At 43.9% G+C, this 21,718-nt stretch overlaps 1 protein-coding gene across 3 annotated transcripts; it reads right to left on the reverse strand.

Moving 5' to 3' along the window:
* Positions 1-217: 217 nt before the first annotated feature.
* LOC128419026 (potassium channel subfamily K member 16-like) lies at positions 218-21,431 on the reverse strand. 3 transcript variants are annotated; one of them, XM_053399308.1, is made up of 6 exons: positions 21,011-21,418; positions 13,498-13,698; positions 11,798-11,918; positions 5,334-5,497; positions 4,655-4,817; positions 218-483 (listed from the first exon to the last, which is right to left on the reverse strand). In XM_053399308.1, exons 1-6 carry the CDS (start codon positions 21,011-21,013, stop codon positions 323-325), a joined length of 813 nt encoding a protein of 270 aa, XP_053255283.1. In that variant the 5' UTR covers positions 21,014-21,418; the 3' UTR covers positions 218-322. The 3 variants fall into 3 exon arrangements, with proteins under 3 accessions (XP_053255283.1, XP_053255374.1, XP_053255460.1); XM_053399399.1 differs by lacking the exon at positions 21,011-21,418 and adding an exon at positions 17,995-18,204; XM_053399485.1 differs by lacking the exons at positions 4,655-4,817; positions 5,334-5,497 and having other exon boundaries at positions 21,011-21,431.
* Positions 21,432-21,718: the final 287 nt, after the last annotated feature.

Genomic DNA, 21,718 nt, shown 5'->3' on the forward strand with positions numbered 1-21,718 from the left:
CACTCCTCATAAGGCTTGGTTTCCAGACCCTTGATCATCTTGGTTGCTCTCCTCTGCACACAGTCCAAGTAAGACCGACCCCCCCGCTCTTGGTTGCAGAATACCAGGCTATTTCACAGTTTATTAGGAACTGCATAACCTAAAGAGCAGCTAGTGAGTTTTTAAGGAATGAGTTAAATGTCAAACTTCCATACAATTATAAAAAGCTCAGCAGAAGTTCTTGAGTTTAGCTGATTTTTATGTCTGTCTCCACCAGAATGCAATGATAAATTCTTCTCCAGTGGACATGTAGCAGACTGACTCCTTTGGGGTGGTGTTATCTTCACCGTTTACTCTTTTTAGGTGAGCTTGGTTTTGGATCCTCAGGTGCCAGGAATGAAGATACCCGTTGAAACAACACAGCTATCCAGGCCAGACCAACGACGATCCAAGCGGCTCCAAGCACCCGGTAGCCCGGAAAATACGTCCTGTCCTGCTTAATCCCTGGAGACACAGAGAAAAGCAACAATAATGTGTGAGGAGGTGATTTAAAGGACTCACCAATTCAGTTTATCTAAACTTCGTTAGCTCACATTCACACCATACATTTAAAAGACATTTCTACCACTGAATTGTGGGAAGACGAACACAGGAAACTGCCAATGTCCTTATTATTGCCTATTTGTGATGGTTTGGGCACATTATGCTGTTTTGGCCTGCAAAAGCTTTGGGGTAGTTGCCCTACCACATTCCCAATCTGTGCACATCCTATAACTTCCTGCTTAATAATAATAATATTTGTACCCCACCCATCTGACTGGGTTTCCCCAGCCACTCTGGGAGGCTTCCAGCATATATCAAAACATTATAAAACATACAGCATTACAAACTTCACTGTACATTTACAGGTAGGTAGCCGTGTTGGTCTGCCATAGTCGAAACAAAATAAAAAAAATCCTTCCAGTAGCACCTTAGAGACCAACTAAGTTTGTTATTGATATACATCTGAAGAAGTGTGCATGCACACGAAAGCTCAAACAATTAACAAACTTAGTTAGTCTCTAAGGTGCTACTGGAGGGAATTTTTTTACAGTGGTACCTCGGGTTACATACGCTTCAGGTTACATACGCTTCAGGTTACACACTCCGCTAACCCAGAAATAGTGCTTCAGGATAAGAACAGAAATCGGGTTCCGGTGGTGCAGCAGCAGCAGGAGGCCCCATTAGCTAAAGTGGTGCTTCAGGTTAAGAACAGTTTCAGGTTAAGAACGGACCTCCGGAACGAATTAAGTACTTAACCTGAGGTACCACTGTATTTTGTTTCCCTATACAGGGCTGCCTTCAGATGTCTTCTAAAGGTGGTGTAGTTCTTTATCTCCTTGACATCTTCCTGGTTCCTTGTAACCTCACTTCTTGCAGTGAGGGACCCACCAGAAGGCCCGCGGAGATGGACCTCAGTGTCCGGGCTGAACAGTGGGGGTGGAGTTGCAGTTCCAACCAAGAGAAAGGTGCAAAATCACTGTCCAGGAAAACATACTGGGCATTTTCTTTTCTTTTATGTTTGATGCATCCAGCCCAAACCTCTACAATGCAGGAATCTCAGCTAAAGCATCCATGACAGATGGCCATCCAACCTCTGCTTCAAATACCCCAGGGAAAGAGAGTCCACCACCTCTCAAAGGAGTCTATTGCACGGCCGAACCACTCTTACTGTCACAATTTCCCCCAAATGTTTAGTCCGAATCTTCTTTCTTGCAACTTGAAGCCATTGGCTTGAGTCCTACTTGTCAGGGATCTAGCAGGGTCAGACGAATGGGAGGGGTCTGACTTGGACAATGAGAGAACACAATCACAGGCAGGACAGGAGTGGGTTAACTTGACCCCCTTCCTTCTCAGTCTTACAAAGTTGGCAGAGTAACAGAGAATGAGACCCAAGGGAGAGACATCTTGAGGTTACTAGGCAACCATGAAGGCAAGAGAGTTCAGGGGAATCTTCACTGGAGAACAAAAAGAGGGAGTTCCTATGGTCTCCTCACAGCAGGAGGGAGGAGAGGGTGAGAAGGCTATGTAAGGGTCAGAGGAGCAGGGCCAGACGTTGTCAAACCTTGTGTTGTCTGAGTAACGGAAACTCAGACGGAGCACCTGATTACCAGAGAATGATTGGTGTGTGCCGCGCTTTGTTTCTTTGACCTGTAAATAAACGTACATGAATTTTCCAGAGGCTCGTTACTGCATACTGGAGCCATCTGACTGCCTGAGATCATTATACTACTCTAAAGATCAAGAGAAAAAAGCATGTTCCCTCTTCCATGTGACAGCCCTTGATATATTTGAAGTTGGCTACCTTGTCTCCTCTCAGCCTCCTCTTTTCCAGGCTAAACATATCCAGCTCCTTCAACCATTCCTCATAAGGGTTGGTTTCAAGACCCTTGATCATCTTGGCTGCCCTTCTCTGCACATGCTCCAACTTGTCAACAGCCTTCTTAAACTGTGGTGCCCAGAACTGGGCACAGTATTCTAGGTGTGTTCTGACCAAGGCAGAATAGAGTGGTACTATTACTTCCCTTGATCTGGACACTATACTTCTACAGATGCAGCCGAGAATAGAGTTAGCTCCCCCCCCACACACACACACACTGCTGCATCACACGGTTGACTAATGTTAAGCTTGTGGTCCACCAAGACCCCTAGATCCTTTTCACATGTACTGTTAGTAAGCCAGGTGTCCCCCATCCTATATTTGTGCAGCTGGTTTTTCTTGACTAAGCGCAGAACCTTACATTTGTCCCTATTGAAATGTATTTTGTTAGCTTGTGCCCAGTTCTCCAATCTGTTAAGGTCATTTTGAATTGTGATTCTGTCTTCTGTGACATTAGCTACCCCTCCGAGTTCGGTGTCATCTGTACATTTGAGAAGCATCCTCTCAGTTCATTCAGCCAAGCATTTATAAAGACATTGAACAACAACAAGCCCAGAACAGAACCCAGTGGCACACCACTTGTCACTTTTTTCCAGGATGTTGAGGAACCATTGATGAGTACTCTTTGGGATGGCTTCTGTAAATCCAGAACTGTTCCTGGAAAATAGGGATACTTGGAGGGTCTGTACTAGAGAAACTTAAAATATGGTTTGGGTTCCAGATTATAATCATTGCAAGTCATCATTTTTTATGAAACCTGAACTGAGCTTTCATATTCTTCAGTACAGCAGATTGGTTGCCACCAGTACCTCCCCCCCCCCCTTTTTAATTAAAGACTTTATTGATTTAAAAAAGTGTGTGCAATGTCTCTCTCTCGTATTTTTTCCATGTAACATTTTTACAAATCAGTTTCATTTGTTGAGACATTAGGAAGAAAAGGGGAGGAAGATGAGTGGGGTTGGGGTCGGGTGGCGATGTTTCTATTTTCCTTCCTATATGTAGGGTTTGGTGTCAGCATTGCTTGTGCTGGTTCTTTGCTGTTCACTTGTGTTCCTTTGGTGGTGAGAGAGGTTGTGGTTGGCCTAGGATGTGGTTATTCATTTGAGGTTGGCTGTGGTGGTCTTTGTTTTCATGTGTGAGTGGGGTGAGTGGGTGTTTTGGATCAGGTTAGCCATATTGATTTGTATACTGTTGATGGGTTTTTGTCATTGTCTTGTTGGGCTGTGTACGTGATAAAGGGGAGCCATACTGGGTTGAAGGTGTCTTCTTCCATTTGTCCCCTTGTCAGTTTCAGTTTATTGGATAATTTTTCTAGTCAGGCTGTTTCCCATACTATTTGGTATCATTGGTCCATGCTTACTCCTGACAGGTCTCTCTAGTGTCTGGCTATGATGCTTCTGGATGCTTAAAGTAGGTGGGTTATGAGTTCTTTGCGGTGTAAGTGGGCATTATTGTCTTGGAAGATGTAAGGCCAATTCTGGGGTGGTTTCTAATACTTGCTTGGTTATTTTACTTATCTCTCATATGGTTCTTGTCCAGAATAGTTGGGTTTTGGGGCACTCCCACCACATATAGAGGTATGTGCCTGTGGATGTGCACCCTCTCCAGCATTTTGGTGAGGTTCCTGGGCATATTAGCTAGTTTTCTTGGTGTTAGGTACCACCTGTAGGTGAGTTTCAGGGTGAGATATTTTCTTTTTGTTGATATGGATTTAAAGGGGGGTTTAGAACACATTTTGTTCCATTGAGTGGGGTTAATCTCATAGCCTACGTCATCCTCCTATTGTTTTTTTATTGCATCTAGGGAGTTCGTGGGATTTTGTAGTAGTATTTTGTATATTCTGGATACCATTCCTCTACCTGTCCCTTTGTTGTTAGAAGGAGGTTTTGAAGGTTGTCAGAGGCCTAGTTGCTGTTGATTTTACTGCTGGATTGTTTAAGAGGGTATGCAATTGCTGATGTGTTAACCAGGGCATTTGGGTGTCTTCTAGTTTGTCTTGTATTTCTTGTGTTGACAAGGGTTTGTTATTTTTCTAGAAGTCTATTAGGCAATATAAGCCTTTGGTTTGCCAGGTTTTAATCTGGAGGTTTTGTGCTGCGTGGTGGAATAATGGGTGCTGCGGCAGGGGAATTAGTGGGGATGGGATTGGGGACAGTTTGCCTATTACTGCCACCAGTACCTTGAAGCCACAAATGACCTCGCTTTATCTGTACAATCAGTTAAGACCACAATATCAAAGTATTTTGAAAGCCTTACCTATTATATAGTCTCCAAAACCAATGGTGCTGAGTGTAACAAATGTAAAATAGATAGCTTCATAATAAGCCCAGCCCTCCATCCATTGAAAGAAGAATGATGGCAAAATAAGAAACATTAGAATTCCCAGAACCACAAAAACGAAAATGTATCTTGCTGATTTCTGAAAGATAAAGCAAGAAAAGAAAAGAAAAAAGGCAGGTTTGATGCAACAGAGCTCAGTCCTCTTGACCTTCAGCCATGCACTGTAATTTTAGGCTGCGTTAACAGATAAATAATAATAATTCCACCTGTTAAACTTCATCTGGAGCACAATTTCCTGCTGATGTCACAATTCATGGTGGTCAAGCTCTATGGTGGTATTTCATTCCTAATTGAAGGCACAGTTCAAGTTTATCTTCCTCAGATGGCATAATGCACGTGTCTAATTTATCCTTGTCTTCCACCTCTTATAGAGGCAGCTAATCAGAAATGCATATGTATATGCAATATAATAGAAGAAGAGATCTGTTGGATCAGGCAAGGGCCCATCTAGTTGAGGATCCTGTTCTCATGAAAGCTGACTAGATGCCCACAGGAAACCTGCAAACAGGACCTGAGTGCTGTCTATGTCTATGTCGGCCTCAGTCTTGTGACTGGTAAGATTAGAAATTATCTCCAGATAAAGTAGCTGAATTACCTTCTTTCTTTTCCCATACACTTTCTCTGCACAGCTTTCGAAGAGTCTTGAGATTGAAGTGCCAATATAGTTAAAGCAGATGAGGTTGAAGGGGATTCCAAAGAGAGCAAAAAGAACACAAAAGAGCTGACCTTCTTTCGTTTGGGGACAGAGGTTTCCATAGCCTGTTGGAAGATTAAGAAAGGGTTGCAAAGGACGTCAGCAACTGTCGATTTGCCAATTGCCTAGAGAAGTTACAGAGCAGGGTCCCTACGAAGGGTTGTTTCCAGTGGAGAGCTGCTTGTGCATTGAGACTGACTGCTGCTTCCTTCCTCTCTCCCGTACAACCCCCAAATCTGCTCCAGAGGATCCCCATACCCTCTGGCGCAGACTTTGAGGGTGCTAAGAGGGGTGCAGAGAGAAGAAGAGGGATAAGCTTCATTGTGCAAGCAGAAGTCTGTGCATGACCAAAATGGCAGCCTTGGATACAGCCCAATGTATTTATTTTATGTACTGCACATATTGACTTCCTTTGTGCCAATGCACTTGGGGCAATTAACAGTTTCAAACAAAGAAACTTCCTCCAGGCATAATTATGTGGGAGCTTCAAGTGTCTCCCTCCTGTTCCTTGGACCGGACAGGCCCACTGTGGAAGAACTGACCTGAGATGCAATGGAAGACGCCAAGTGTGCAGGTATGACTTTGGAGACCTTGTGAAACATTGGGTGAAATGGAGACTCATCATGGCAACCCTTTAAAAAACCCCAAAAGATTGATAATATATTTGTCATGAAAATGTGGCGGTCACAGCATTTTCATGAAAATCAAAACAAGTGTAGGTTGATCTGCAGTGAGGAGAGAGCTGAGTTCCTCCATTCGTGACCATCATGGCTAAAATAAGTTGCAATTCCTAAGCCCCTAAAGACTTTAAGAATGCTCAAGGAATTTGATTTCTCTCAATTCTAGTGTGACCTGGCCTTGCCTGTGAACTGGAACATGCTTAACCTTCAGATTTTTCAGTTCTTCAAAATTTGTGATACAGTTATTGGATTAAAAAATGAATTACAAAAAACTTATTTTATTTTGGGATAAATTTAGAAATGTATTTGATGATATGTCTTTGGTGATGAAATAGGGCAATTTTTTTTCAAAATTGGTTATAGTTATTGGATTAAACAATGAATTACAAAAAACTTATTTGCTTTTGGATGATATGTCTTTGGTGATGAAATAGGGCATGTCTTAGACAGAGGAACCACCATTGTGCCCAGATACCCCATAATAGCCCTCAGGGTAAGTCTTCTGCTCAGAAAAACCTCCATTTTAGTTTCCTTTGCAATTGGCCTCAATTAAGACTTGGCTGATCTATCTGCCAATTACTTACACCAGCAGCCAATTTGCATTCTGGATAAGAATTAATTAATAAGAAATTCTTATCCAGAATGCAAATTGGCTGCTGGTGTAAGAAGAGGCATTATTTAAGAGGCTGAAAAACAAAGCAAAAAGCTTATCTTAAATTATCAGATGATTGGGATGATCTGGTTAGTTTAAAATCTTCATCTTATATTACTTGTAACTCCATCCCTTCAGTGAGATTGAACCCATTAGCATGGGAATAATAATATAATTGCAATTTATTATTTATGTGTCGCCCATCTGACTGGGTTGCCCCTAGCCACTCTGGCTAGCTTCCCCTGTTCTGCAAAAACAATACTTTGGTCTTGTTGGAATTCAACCTCAAACCGTTGGAATGGAATGCACTGTTTACCTAAAGGGACAGACACAAGTTTTCAAAGCAGAGGCTGCTAAGGGAGTGATGAACAGAACTCAATATGGCAAAGACACGGCTGACCGCACCATTGATTGTTAGTATCATCCCACAATTATTGGATGAGCAATTGCAAGAGCTCAGAGATGAGATGCACAGAATGGTGAATGAAAATGGATCAGAGAAAGACCAGACTAAAGAATTCACAGGACCTTTGGGGGGAAATACTGATCAACATATGGCAGAGATAGAGAGAGAAAGGATCTTGTGCACAGGTGGAAATGAACTCAGAGGAAAAAACCACCAAGCTTCTGGCAATTCATAGTCACAGAATCGTAAAATTGCAGAGTTGGAAGGAACCCCAAGAGTAATCTAGTTCAACCCTCTGCAATGCAGAAATCTCAACTAGAGCATCCATATCAGATGGCCATCCAACCTCTGCTTAAAAACCTCCAGTTAAGCAGAACCCAGTGCCTATAGTGAACAGTGGTTCCTCCAATTCTCGATCAGAGCCTTCAGAGGGTCGCAGAGAGGCCTTAGCACTCTTGAAATCCTCTGAATCATTTGAGTCAGTTTCAGATTCAGAACCAGAACCTTCATCAGTGAGTGTGGGGCTTTGCTGCTGTTTATCCTCAGACTCTTCACTGTCATCAGGATAACATGGGAAAATTCCCACATTCTCCCCCTACTTGCCATTGTACTCAACACTTCTAGTGAGCCTAACTGTATTAGAGTCAGTCATCATTACTCTGTAAGAACCTTTCTGATATCCTAGAAAGATACCATGCAAACCACGTTTGCCTAACTTGGAGCTTTGTGGTGTGTGAACCCACATGTCAGAACCAAAAATTCTCATGTGCTTGATGTATGGTTTCTTGCCAAACATCTTTTCATAGGGGGTACAACCAATCGGTGATGACAATCTGCGATTATAAGTATAAACAAAACAGCTGAGCACTTCTGCCCAATAACTCTGTAAGATTGGCGTCATGCAGCAAGGTTATCAAGCCTTGAAGTAATGTTTGATTTACCCTTTCACAAAGTCCATTCATCCAAGGAGACCGTGGACTTGAAAGGTCATGTTGAATTCCTTTCTCAGTCAGAAAAGCTTCAAACTTTTGAGAAGTGAATTCTCCCCCTCGATCTGTAAATAAACATTTCACCTGTTTATCATGCACATTTTTCAACCAAGCACAGAATTCCTTGAACCTAGGAAATGCTTTTGATTTCTGCTTGAGATTGAACACATGAATATATCTGGAATATGAATCAATGAGAACCATGAAGTACCTGGCTCCACCCAAAGAGGGTGTTAGTGGACCAACGAGATCAGCATGCACTACCTGGTATGGTTCTGTAGCTTGTCTACTAGATACCTTACCTTTTGCAGTCATTTTGACCTTGTTTGCTGTGCATACCTTACACTTCATGTGGTACCTGCAGCGTTTAATAGTCATACCTTCAACTAAGGCAGGCATTTTGGAAACTGCCTCGAAGTTTAAATGACCAAGTTTCCTGTGATAATCATGAATACATCCTGCATGCAAAACCTTCTTAGTATTTGCAATACAACAAGTTTCATCCTGCACAACATCAACAGAATCATCATAATGTAATACAAACAAATGATCAACATAATCAGCATGCAATACAAAGTCATCTTTCTTGGTGATGGTGCACTTCCTCTTCTTGAAGGAAACATCTATGTCCTGCTCAGTCAGCTGCGAGGCGCTCAATAGGTTGTGTGCAGCATCTGGAACAAAAAGAACGTTGCATACTGATGCATCCAAACTGTGAAGCACAACCGTTCCGTAGCCTTGACTGGAGATCATGTGGTCATCCGCTTGGTGAATCGCACCTTCCTGCAGAGTAATGGACACGAACAGGTGTTTGTCTTTGCAGACGTGCCGGGTGGCTCCCGAGTCTATGATAAAGAAAGATCTAGATGTCTTCTGGACCTTTGGAGTGTAGCGTGAGACCATGGTCTTGTGTTGCATTGTCCTGGACTTCTGACCTTTGCCTTTTCCACACATTGAACTTTCGCTGCGTTGCTCTGTTGCCTTGGCATTGGGATGTTTACATTCCCCCTTCACATGGCCTAGATGCCCACATAGTAGCATTTCACTGCCTTCAAAGCTTTGGCACCATCTAGTGGCTGCACTGCATTCTGGGATGACGTGTGTGAGGACTCCCCCTTAGTGATGCAGCTAGCACTACACCAATCCGCTTCATTCAACACCACAGCAGTAACATGCACTACCGTGAGCTGAGCAGTAGGCAAAACAGCAAGCTGGCTGGCAATCGCTTCCCAACTTGAACCCAAAAAATGTAGAATCATGAAGGAATACACAGCCTCTGGAAAGGTGATTCCACACTGTTGCAACTCATGCCTTAGATTCTGCATTTCCATGAGGTGAGCACGTACATCTGCTCCATCAGCAAGTGCCATATCATGCAACTTGGCATAAAAGAACAAAGAAGCTCCCACCTCTGTTCTTAAATGTGACTGTTGGAGACTGTCCCACATTTCTTTGGCTGAGGCCTTGTCACGCAACAGACAAAACTCTTCAGGGGACACAATAAGCGTTAGAGTTCCCCTTGCTTTGGAATCCTTAGCCTCCCACTCTTGGGTAACTGGAGCTGGGGGCGCGCGTCTGTTATGACATTAAACAGACCCTCTTTTCTTAGCAGGGCTTCTGCATACTGCACCCATTCCTGATAATTCCCTTTTGAGAGCTTTGGTATCCCCATCGCAAATTGAAGAGCCTCCTGTACTTTTGGATTGCCCATTGTGTCTTTAAAGCAAGCTAAGTCTGTTTCCCAGCAGCTGCATTTCAAACAGCACCCTTCTGCCGCAGCCGGTTAGTGCTTTGGCTTGAAGTTCAAAGTCCACCCTTATTGCCAATTAATTAGGGACTGGCAGGCTTCCCGGGTAATGAGCACCTACCTCCCATCAATCTTCTTGACACGCAGAGAAGATAATCTGCATTCCGTTCTTCTGGGCCCAAAACCAAAAATGTCGGAATCTCCGTTCGACCGAGCTCCTCCAAGCTCCTCTGGAATCACCTCCAACAGTAATTAACGACCTGAGCCTCTTATAAGGCTCCAAGCACATTCCCATTACGCAGAGTATCCAGCACAGGAAAGGACGAGAAGGATGAGCTACATGCTAAGAGTTTTATTACTAAGCTATGGAGACAGAAAAGAAATACATTGTCTCTCTGTGAGAGCAGAGAGCAACTGAACAAACAAAGGAACAGGAAACCAGTAATGTCACATCTGTCTCCCATCTCCCGTGAGACTTCCAACAGTATGGAATCTCTGGAATGCAAAACAGGCTCTTGTGACTCCAAGCAACTGCACAGTGGCAACACACAGAAACTAACACCCACAACCTCATGATGGAGTGTGTTCCATTGTCAAACAACCCTTCTTATCAGAAAGCTCTTACTGTCAGAAGTTTTTCCTGATGTTTAGTTGGAATTTCCTTTCTTGTCTTTTGAAGCCATTGCCTCGAGTCCTACCCTCCAGAGCAAGAGAAAACATGCATGCTCCCTCTTCCATGTGACAGCCCTTGAGATATTTGAAGATGGTTCTCATATCTCCTGTCAGTCTCTTCAACCATTCTTCATAAGGCCTGGTTTCCAGACCCTTGATCTTCTTGGCTGTCCTTCTCTGCACATGTTCCAGCTTGCCAAAATCCTTCTCAGATTGTGGTGCCCAAAACAGAACACAGTATTTCAGGGGTGGTCTGACCAAGACAGAATAGAGTGGTACTATTGCTTCCCTTGATCTGGATACAATACTTCAGTTGATGCAGCCAGCAAAAACCCGGATCCTTTTCACATGTACTACTAGTAAGCCAGATGTCCCCCATCTTATATATGTGCAGCTGGTTCTTCCTGCCTGAGTGCAGAAGCTTACATTTGCCCCTATTGAAATGCATCTTGTTGGTTGTGGCCTAGTTCTTCAATCTGTTGTTTGGAATCCCAATTTGTGCTTCACACCGAAAAGCTTAACCAGAGCTTTCCAAACTGTGTGTCGCAACATGTTAGCGTGTTGGCTGCAGTGTGTAGGTCATGCCAACGCTGGAAAGGGCTTAGTTTAACCACCAGCTTGCTAGTAAAACTGAATTACCGTGTCACAAATTGATGCATGTATAAAAAGTGTGTCACCAACATGAAAAGTTTTGAAAGCTCTGGATTAAACAGTGCTAATAAGGTAGGTTCTCCCACTCATTCAGTGCATGGTTTTCTGCATTGAAGGCATTCATCTAAAGGGTGTGTGGTTTCTTGAGTGTATTTTGTAGCTTACTGGAAAGAAGTTGCAATCCTATGCAAATTTATTGGGGAGCAAGTCCCACTGAATGCATAGGGCTGTGCTGAGAGGGACAGATTTGCATTGCGAGACCTGGCATTGGGTCAGTTGCACCAGGTGGGATTTGAACTTGTTTCCTAGCCCAACTACTTTCCACAGGGTGGTTTTAATAATGGGTTGGCCCCAGAAGGGTGGAGAATAAATAACTAATCAGGGAATGGTCTTGTTGGGCATATAATAAATGAACTATTTATTTGGCCAGAAATGGAAAGACAAAAATGAGATGTGAAGGATGATGAAGGAGCAAAAGCAAAGCCTGCAGCTTTACACAATTTATCTGAGAGCAGTTGAATGCCCTGCATACTATATTTGCGAAGAAGCCAGAACCAAATGACAGTACCTATTGTGGATAACATAGTTCCCACGAAGAAGAAAGAAGTACTGAAATCCCAGCTGGCCCTTCCTTCATCATCATGTCTTCCTATAGGTTCTACTCCCATCTGAACATATTTTACCAGTTTCTGCAATTGAAGGCAAGGCTCAGTTTGAATATTCCAGCAATAAGAATAGCCCCTCCTCTGATTATCACCAGATACTGCTAACCAAATCTCTATGCATTCACAAGGGATGTTCTTGTGGATCAGTCCAGCACGTTCTTCCCCCGGTGGCCAGCCCAATGCTCATGGGAAGCCCACAAACAGGACCTGAGCACAACAGCCCTCCCCTCACTTGTCACCCCCAGTAACTGGTAGGCATAGGGCTTATGCACACTCTTCCTCCACTCTTTCCAGGCAAAGGCCGCACTCCAAGAGCACTGATGGCAACACTATAACAAGCTGTGTTGTTTATATCTCAAGTTCAATACTAAGTGTTTCTCTCCCTTGACCCCAAGAGAGGGTTTGGTCTTCTTGCTCCAAAAACACACTTTTGTAGCAATGCATATATTATTACCCCTTGGCTTGGATGTCTTCATAAATTCTTTTGGACAGAGTCTGCTTGGAGTATTGGCTCTCCCATATTCTCAGTCAACCAAACAATGGTGAGACTACCCCATCTCCCACCCTCTGTTCGAAGGCACAAACACACTTTTCAAGGCAGTTAACCAGACAATGATTCAGCTTTCCTGTGACCTTGAAAAGAGTCACCTGTTTTGCAGTTGCTACATGACGTACGTTCTCCTTTTCCCAATATATTTTTATAAAATACGTGTCCCAACAAATATAGTACAGTTGAACCTTGGTTTTTTAATGCCTTGGTACTCTGACATTTTGGCTCCCAAATATCGCAAACCCAGAAGTGAGTGTTCCGGTTTGCGAATGTTTTTCGTAAGCCGAATGTTTGGCACAGCTTCCACGGCTTCTGATTGAGTGCAGGATGTGCCATTTTGGGAGTCGAACGGACTACCGGAACAGATTAAGTTCCACAACCAAGGTTCGAATGTACAAATATTAACAAAAACCCGCTCTTTACAGCTGAATTGGAGGAAATGTGAATTTTAGGTTTTCCGTGGCAATGATTCAGCTTTTCTGTGACCTTGATTGGAGTCACCTGTTTTGCAGCTGCTACATGGCGTATGTTCTCCTTTCCCTAATTTATTCTTTGCAAAATACATTTCCCAACAAATACAGTGCTAATACTAACAAAAACCTGCTCTTTATGGCTGAATCGGAGCAAAAGTCAATTTGGGTATTCAATGGATTGCTGTTAACAAGCTGGTTTACACGAGGAAAGCCCCAGAGTAACGAAATGGTGCTCAGACACGGAGCTTTAAATCATGGCCAGGCCTGGAGAGAGTGGAGGAAAGCTCAGTGTGGAGAAGCCCATGCTGCCTTCAACAGTGTTGGCAGAACAGAGCCATAATGGCTAGCAGTCATTCCTTGTCTTATCCTCCAACAATCTGCCTAACCCTCCATGGGGATAAATTTTCACATGCAGAAGGAAGGGTGAGTCCTTATGGCTCTATGCTGGCCACTGATTCTGTCCCCACCTCAATTCCCACCTCCTAAACTGTTCCCCCCCCCCATATATACTTTCTGACCTCTTAACCTCTGGTGTCCTGCCACGGTCATCCCTTTCAGTCTTGCTAAAGTAATGCCTTACCTGTATGACTAATTCCACCTCTTCTGGGCTGAGAGCGGTGTAGTTCGAAAAAAATTCCTCTTTCATGTGAAACATTGCATCTTCCATTTTTAGGTAGTGATCCTTCTCCAGAAGTTCAAAGATGAGGGCACCCATCAGCAAGTAAGTCAAGATGCCAGCCACCAGTAGGAGGCCCTGTACCCTGCTCACACGCATGTTGTTCTGTGTGGGAATGAGAGCCAAGGAAGAAGCAGACACAAGAGCGACTATAGGTTAGTAAGCGAGTCCTTATTTGTCTTGACCCAGACCCAACAGTACAGCCCCATAGCTGGGCACTCTCCATAGCTGGGCCCAAGCTAATGAAATGAATTTCAACAGGGAAGGTTCTGCACTTAGGCAGGAAGAACCAGATGCACAAATAGAAGATGGGGGAAACATGGCTAAGTAGCAGTACATGCGAAAAGGATCCAGGGTTCTTGGTGGACCACAGGCTGAATATGAGTCAACCGTGTGTTATTATTACCACAAGATTTATCTAAATTAGCATTGTTAAACATCAACAAAATGTATCATGACTTATCAATGGATATCGACAGACAGCAGTCATTGAACCTGACCCTGTGGGGGGGGAAGTCAAAGCTCTTAAACTGAACATAATACCTAGTTTATATCTTAAAAGAAATTCCAGTTCACATACCAAGCAAATACTTTCAAAATATTAAATCTTTGTTTAGAAAATGCATTTGCGGAAGTGGCAGGATTTAAGCTAAATAGGAATAAAACTAAATTATTAGTTAAAAACATGAAGGAAGAACAAAGAACCGAATTAGAACAAAACATTGAGATTGAAGTCCATAAAAAGGTTAAATATTTAGGGATTTGGTTAACATCAAGAAATATAAACCTATTTAAAAATAATTATGAAAAAATTTGGCTTGAGGTAAAAAGAAATTTAGAAATATGGAGCAGAATGAATCTCTCAGTGTTAGGAAAAATATTGGCGATTAAAATGAATGTGCTGCCAAAAATGCTATTTCTTTTTCAATCAATACCAGTCATCCTGAAAGATGAATGCTTTAAAAAATGGCAGAAAGAGATTTCAAGATTTATCGGGGGGCGGGGCAAAAAGCCAAGGATAAAACATAAAATGCTTACAGATGTAAAAGATAGAGGTGGGTTTGCCCTCCCAGACCTTAAATTGTATTATGAATCTGCTTGTTTGGTATGGATCAGGGACTGGATGAGATTGGATAAGCAAGAGGCATTAGAACTAGAAGGACATGATAACAGATTTGGCTGGCACGCATACTTATGGTTCGGGAAAGGAAAGGTTCATAGAAGTTTTTACAACCATATAATCAGGAAATCACTAATGAGAGTATGGGAGAGATACAAAGACTTATTGGAACAAAAGACCCCGTGGTGGCTTTCACTACATGAAGCATTACTGCTCAAACCACTTGGAAAGAAAGGAAAATGGCTCACATATGCTGATTTATTAAAGGAACATGATGGAAAATGGAAATTAAGAGATTATGATGAGATCAAAGACCACTTTCAGAGTTGGTTGCATTATCGACAACTATATGAAACACATAAAGAAGACAGCAAGAAAGGATTTAGTTATACTAGTTCTAGGTTTCAAACGGAAGTGATTGAAGGGAAAGTGAAACTACTGAAGGCCGCATACAGCATATTATTAGAATGGGAGATGAAAGATGAAGAGGTAAAATCAGTTATGATTAAATGGGCACAAGATGTAAGGCATAACATTATGATGGAAGATTGGGTTAAATTATGGAAAACTGACTTAAAATTTACAGACTGTTCCCTATTGAAGGAGAATTACATGAAGATGATGTACAGATGGTACACAACACCAGTGCAGTTAGGGAAAATGTACAAAACTAGTTCAAATATATGTTGGAAGTGTAAGGAAAAGGAGGGGACATTTTATCATATGTGGTGGGATTGTAAGGTAATTTAAAAAATTTGGGAAATGATTTACAATGAATTGAAGAAAATGTTCCATTTAACATTTGTTTAAAAACCCGAGGCATTTTTGTTGGGGATTGTAGAGAAAGACCTGCCAAAAAAGTTGAAAAACATCTTCATGTATGCGACAACTGCCGCGAGAGTTCTGGTAGCACAAGGATGGAAGACTGAAGACTAAAGAATCATGGCAACAAAAATTGACGGACTATGCAGAACTGGCAAAATTGACATATAAGCTACGGGACAAGGATAACTGTGACTTTAAGGATGAATGGGAACCCTTTACAAAGTATCTGAAGACGCAACGAAGCAAACTGGACTCCTTGACAGGTTTTGAATAAACATTCACAAACCTTTTATTGATAATAATCAGCTAAATAGTTTGAGGATCTATACAACTTTGTAAAATGCAGAAAACAGCATTCTTAGAGAAACCAAAGACTGGAACTGAGGGAAGTCGGGGTGGGGTTTGTGTGTGTCAGGGAGCTGCAGGCAAGGAGGGAGGAAAGAAAGAAAGGGAGGATACAGTGGTGCCTCGCAAGATGAAAAGAATCCGTTCTGCGAGTCTCTTCGTCTAGCGGTTTTTTCGTCTTGCGAAGCAAGCCCATTGACGGATTAGCGGATTAGCGCTATTAGCGGCTTTTAGCGGCTTAGCGGATAAGCGGCTTAGCGGCTTAGAAAGGGGGGGGAGGGAAAAAACCCCGCAGGAACTCGCAAGTCATTTTCGTCTTGCGAAGCAAGCCCATAGGAAATTCGTTTTGCGAAGCACCTCCAAAACGGAAAACTCTTTCGTCTAGCGAGTTTTCCGTCTTGCGAGGCATTCGTCTTGCGGGGCGCCACTGTATAGAGAACGATCCCCTCTGATTAGCAGTTTCTCGTCCTCAGAGGAGAGAGAAGAGGAGAGTGAGTCTGAGCGGGAGGGGCTACTTCCGAGAAAGAGTGCTCCTCGTCACAGGGAAAGAAGGAAGGGACTGGGCAGATGGCTGTGCTGGGGGAAGCGAGGGGGGAAAGACGCCAGTCGGAGCAAGGCGTCATGAAAGTCGGATCACTTGGTTTATTTCTGCCTGTAATTAAGTCGGAAGGCAATAAAGAGTTGCCTGGTTGCCTGGAATGCTTTCTCTGCTGAGAGCAGCAACACGAAGCAGCTGGAAAGCTGACAGTGGGGGGGGGGGAGGAAGGAAAAATGGGGGGGGCAAGGATGATATGTTTATGTTTTTGGATAATATGTCTTGTTATAATTTTGAATAATTTTTTTAAAAAAAAATGCATATGGCGCTCTTCAGTTCCAAGAATATCTATTCAAACAATGCAAAAGTTGATCAAGGAAGTAGGGTTTGGGATCCCAGATTTAGAACTGTATCACCAAGCATATTTAATGTCAGGTACACAATTCTGGGGGACGTGGGTGGTGCTGTGGGTTAAACCACAGAGCCTAGGACTTGCCGATCAGAAGGTCGGCGGTTCGAATCCCTGTGACAGGGTGAGCTCCCTTTGCTCGGTCCCTGCTCCTGCCAACCTAGTAGTGTGAAAGCACATCAAAGTGCAAGTAGATAAATAGGTACTGCTCCAGCGGGAAGGTAAACAGTGTTTCCGTGCTGCTCTGGTTCGCCAGAAGCGGCTTAGTCATGCTGGCCACATCACCCGGAAGCTGTATGCCGGCTCCCTTGGCCAATAAAGCGAGATAAAGCCAGAGTCGGCCACGACTGGACCTAATGGTCAGGGGTCCCTTTACCCTTTACCTTTACACAATTCTGGAGACCCACAACTGAAAATAACTGTCCAAATTGGGCTACCTTGGAATATTCCTATGTAGCCCTGCAAGAAAGATGGGTGGCACTTGGGTCTAAATATGTTAATTTATCGAGATACTATTGAAAAAATAACATCAGTTTGAACAAAATGGCATCACATGTTCAAAAAAATATAAATTTGACCTTTTCTCCCATGACAAAATGGCTTTGTGGGGAAACACGTCTTTAAAAATCGGGAAATACTTTAATAGGTTAAGATCTGGTGAATTACAATAACAACTCTGTAAAGTATAGAGTTTTGGGGTTTTTTCATCCCATCCCCCCTTTACTTTGCCTTCTACATGGCTGCTGTTTCTCCCCCCCCCCAAAAAAAGTCTCTTGACTATGACATTGCAAGTAAGCTCTGAGGACAAAACCATATGTGAATATGTTGATAGAAGAACTAGGAAAAACCTATTCATGTCAAATAGGTTTCTAAAAGGACTCCCACATATTGACTGTGGAAAAAACAACCGCTTCAGTGACTTCTCGGGAAAGTCGTTCAAGGTGTTAGGACACTGCATGTCAAAACACACTTTCTCTTTCCGGGTTTGGTTTGGTTTGGTTTGGTTTCTTAAGAAATACAGTTCATTGGGAAACATAGCGGATGAAAACCAGAAGGCTTTGTCATGGTGGAGCTAGTGTGTTTTCCCACATCCATAACCAGCCCAGGGGTCATTTGGAGGAGGGAATTGAAAGGAGGGGAGAGGTCTTTGCTTGGCTCCTCACTCACCCTGTCAGAGTCCTTAGAGTCTAATTCTTAAATTATCCACTTCATTAACTCCCAGTATCTGATGGAAGAGTCTCAGTGGTTCCCTTTCACTGGGTAGCTATTTGGGAGGAGCAGCTTAACCCCCTCCCCCATGGGCTCTATGAGGTCATGGGTACATTACCTTCTTTTGCTTAGCTGGTCCTCTGTGAGGTCACCACCTCTGTACCTGCTGGGCTGCTGATAGCCTCTCTAGGTCTGAGAGGCTGGTGGGAAGATCAGCCCACAGTATTTTAGAAATGTATAGGGAGCAAGTTCTGATGAGCAATGGGAATGCTCATCAGATTTGCAGATGGCACCAAACCGGGAGGGAAGCTAATGCCACAGAAGAAAGAATCAGAATTTAGGGTTGCCATTTGTCCAGGACATGCCCTCTTTTTCATGGGTAGAGTCATCATAGCGATCCCTAGTTAAAAGCAGAAGTTGGCAAATGTGTCCTCTTTTTTGCAACCCTACATTGAGCCCCAGCTAACAAAATGAATTTCAGTAAGGACAAATGTCAGGTGCTGCACATAGGAAGGAAGAACAAGATGCACAAATATAGGATGGGGGACACCTGGCTTACTAGCAGTACATGTGAAAAGGATCTAGGGGTTTTGGTGGACCACGATCTTAACATGAGTCAATAGTGTGATGCAGCAGCAAAGCTAGTGCTAGTGTAATAGATTGGGGGGAGTCCCCCCTAAACCCTAGGAATGAATAAATGCTAGTATTTTGATTAACTGGGATATGGATTAAAACATAAACTGCAGAGCTGTTCCAGACAGGGAATTCCTGGGCTGGCTTATGCAAATTAACCTGGCTGATTTGTGGCTATTAAGAGTACAATAGGAGCCATTAACAATGCAAGGAAACTTCTCTCTTGCTCCTAGATGTGAATGAACACTGGGGATTTGGGAGGTTGCCAGGGTACCTGCTCTGGGGGACAGCAAGGGGTTTGGGGAGGAAGAAGGGGGGGAGGAGAGATCCATCTTGGAGAAAGAGGCTGTATGCCTGCACTGCTGCCTCTTGAACTGAGCGAGAAAGCTAGAGAGTTCCAGAAAGACATCTACAGTGGTGCCTCGCAAGACGAACGCCTCGCAAAACGAAAAACTCGCAAGACGAAAAAGTTTTCTGTTTTTGAGTCGTTCCGCAAGACGAATTTCCCTATGGGCTTGCTTCGCAAGAAGAAAGCCCATAGGGAAATCTCCAGGGACCTCTTTTAAATGCTGGCGGTGGGGAGCAAAGCCTTTCGCCCCCCTCCGGCCTTCAGAAGAGGTCCAGGAAGGCCGGCGGGGGCCGAAAGGCTTTGCTCCCCACCGCCAGCATTTTAAAAGCGGTCCGGGATAGCAGGGAAGCGCGCTGCGCTTTCCCACTATCCCGGACCGCTTTTAAAATGCTGGCCATCGGGAGCAAAGACTTTCGCCCACCGCCGGCCTTCAGAAGAGGTCCTGGAGACTTCTCCGCTGTCCTGGGGCGATCTTAAAATGCTGGTGGGCGCAGCGAAGCCTTCGCTGCCGACCCCCAGCATTTTAAAAGCCCCCGGGACAGCGGAGACTTCTCCGCGGTCCCGGGGCGATCTTAAAATGCTGGCGGGTGGCAGCGAAGCCTTCGCTGCCGACCCCCAGCATTTTAAAAGCCCCCGGGACAGCGGAGAAGTCTCCGCTGTCCTGGGGGCTTTTAAAATGCTGGCGGTCGGGAGGAAAGCCCTCCTGTCCCCAGAGCTTGCGGGGTGGGAGGTGGGGAGAAGGGCTTTTCTTCCCACCGCCAGCCTTCAGAACAGCCTTCTGAAGGCTGGCGGTGGGAAGAAAAGCCCTTGTCCCCCCCCCCAGCCTTCAGAAGAGGTCGCGGGACAGACTGTCCCCGGACCTGGTCTGAAGGCGGTTTCCATAGGAACGCATTGATTGATTTTCAATGCATTCCTATGGGAAACCGTGCTTCGCAAGACGAAAAACTCGCAAGAAGAAAAAACTTGCGGAACGAATTAATTTCGTCTTGCGAGGCACCACTGTACTTCTTCATCATTGACTATGCAAAAGCCTTTGACTGTGTCGACCACAGCAAACTATGGCAAGTTCTTAAAGAAATGGGAGTGCCTGATCACCTCATCTGTCTCCTGAGAAATCTCTATGTGGGACAAGAAGCTACAGTTAGAACTGGATATGGAACAACTGATTGGTTCAAAATTGGGAAAGGATTACGGCAAGGCTGTATATTGTCTCCCTTGTTATTTAACTTATATGCAGAATTAAGATTGCCAGAAGAAATATCAACAACCTCAGATATGCACATGATACAACCTTGATGGCAGAAAGTGAAGAGGAATTAAAGAACCTTTTAATGAGGGTGAAAGAGGAGAGCGCAAAATATGGTCTGAAGCACAACATCAAAAAAACGAAGATCATGGCCACTGGTCCCATCACCTCCTGGCAAATAGAAGGGGAAGAAATGGAGGCAGTGAGAGATTTTACTTTCTTGGGCTCCATGATCACTGCTGATGGTGACAGCAGTCACGAAATTAAAAGACGCCTGCTCCTTGGTTGAAAGGCGATGGCAAACCTAGACAGCATCTTAAAAAGCAAAGACATCACCTTGCCAACAAAGGTCCGTATAGTTAAAGCCATGGTTTTCCCAGTAGTGATGTATGGAAGTGAGAGCTGGACCATAAAGAAGGCTGAATGCCGAAGAATTGATGCTTTTGAATTATGGTGCTGGAGGAGACTCTTGAGAGTCCCATGGACTGCAAGAAGATCAAACGCATCCATTCTTAAGGAAATCAGCCCTGAGTGCTCACTGGAAGGACAGATCGTGAAGCTGAGGCTCCAATACTTTGGCCACCTTATGAGAACGAGATGGTTGGACAGTGTTCTTGAAACCACAAACATGAGACTGACCAAACTGCGGGAGGCAGTGGAAGACAGGAGTGCCTGGCGTGCTCTGGTCCATGGGGTCACGAGGAGTCGGACACAACTAAACGACTAAACAACAACAACGAACTGACCATGCCGTAAGATCTGGACTTCCTCCACGCAGATCGAAGGTGTAGATAGCTGAATAAACCCTTTTTCTTAAAGTCCTGTTTCCACCATGTCTTCCATTCTCCAAAGTGACTCTATGCTACATCAACAGAAACATAGTGTCCAGATCACAGGAAGTAATAAAAGTAAAAGGTAAAGAACCCGAGGATGGTTACATCCAGTTGAATTTGACTATGGGGTGTAGTGCACAACTCTGCTTTCAGGCCGAGGGAGCCGGCGCTTATCATCAGATAGTCCATGCCATACATTTAAAGCACACTGCTTCCCTCAAAGGCTCCTGGGAACTGAAGTTTGCCTCTTGCAGAGCTATAGTTTTGGTGTACACCCTTCAGAAGGCCAGCAAGGAGATCTGAAAAACAGAATTTTATAGCACAACTATTAATATTTACTCAGAAGGAAGCCTTCTTTGTTTATAGCCAAAGTACCGTATTTTTCGCTCTATAAGACACACCCGACCATAAGAGGCACCTAGGAGGAAAACAAGAAACAAGAAAGCCACGCAAAACCTCTTGAGCGAAGGAGCGCTCTGGAGGCTTTGTGTGGCTATCCCTGAAGCCAGAAAAGCAAGAGGGATCAGTGCGCAGCAATAGCTGCGCAGCCTGCATTCACTCCATAACGCACACACATTTCCCCTTACTTTTTAGGAGGGGAAAAGTGCATCTTATAGAGCA

The sequence above is a fragment of the Podarcis raffonei genome, chromosome 1 (assembly GCF_027172205.1).
Source record: "Podarcis raffonei isolate rPodRaf1 chromosome 1, rPodRaf1.pri, whole genome shotgun sequence".
NCBI lineage: Eukaryota > Metazoa > Chordata > Lepidosauria > Squamata > Lacertidae > Podarcis > Podarcis raffonei.

What these genes read in the sequence shown, in the direction of transcription:
- LOC128419026 (XM_053399308.1), bottom strand. An exon ending in AACTATGTTATCCACAATAG is followed by an intron (nt 5,498 to 11,797) that starts GTACTGTCATTT and finishes ATCTTCCAACAG; the next exon opens with GCTATGGAAACCTCTGTCCC. An exon ending in TGTATGGGAAAAGAAAGAAG is followed by an intron (nt 4,818 to 5,333) that starts GTAATTCAGCTA and finishes TTTATCTTTCAG; the next exon opens with AAATCAGCAAGATACATTTT.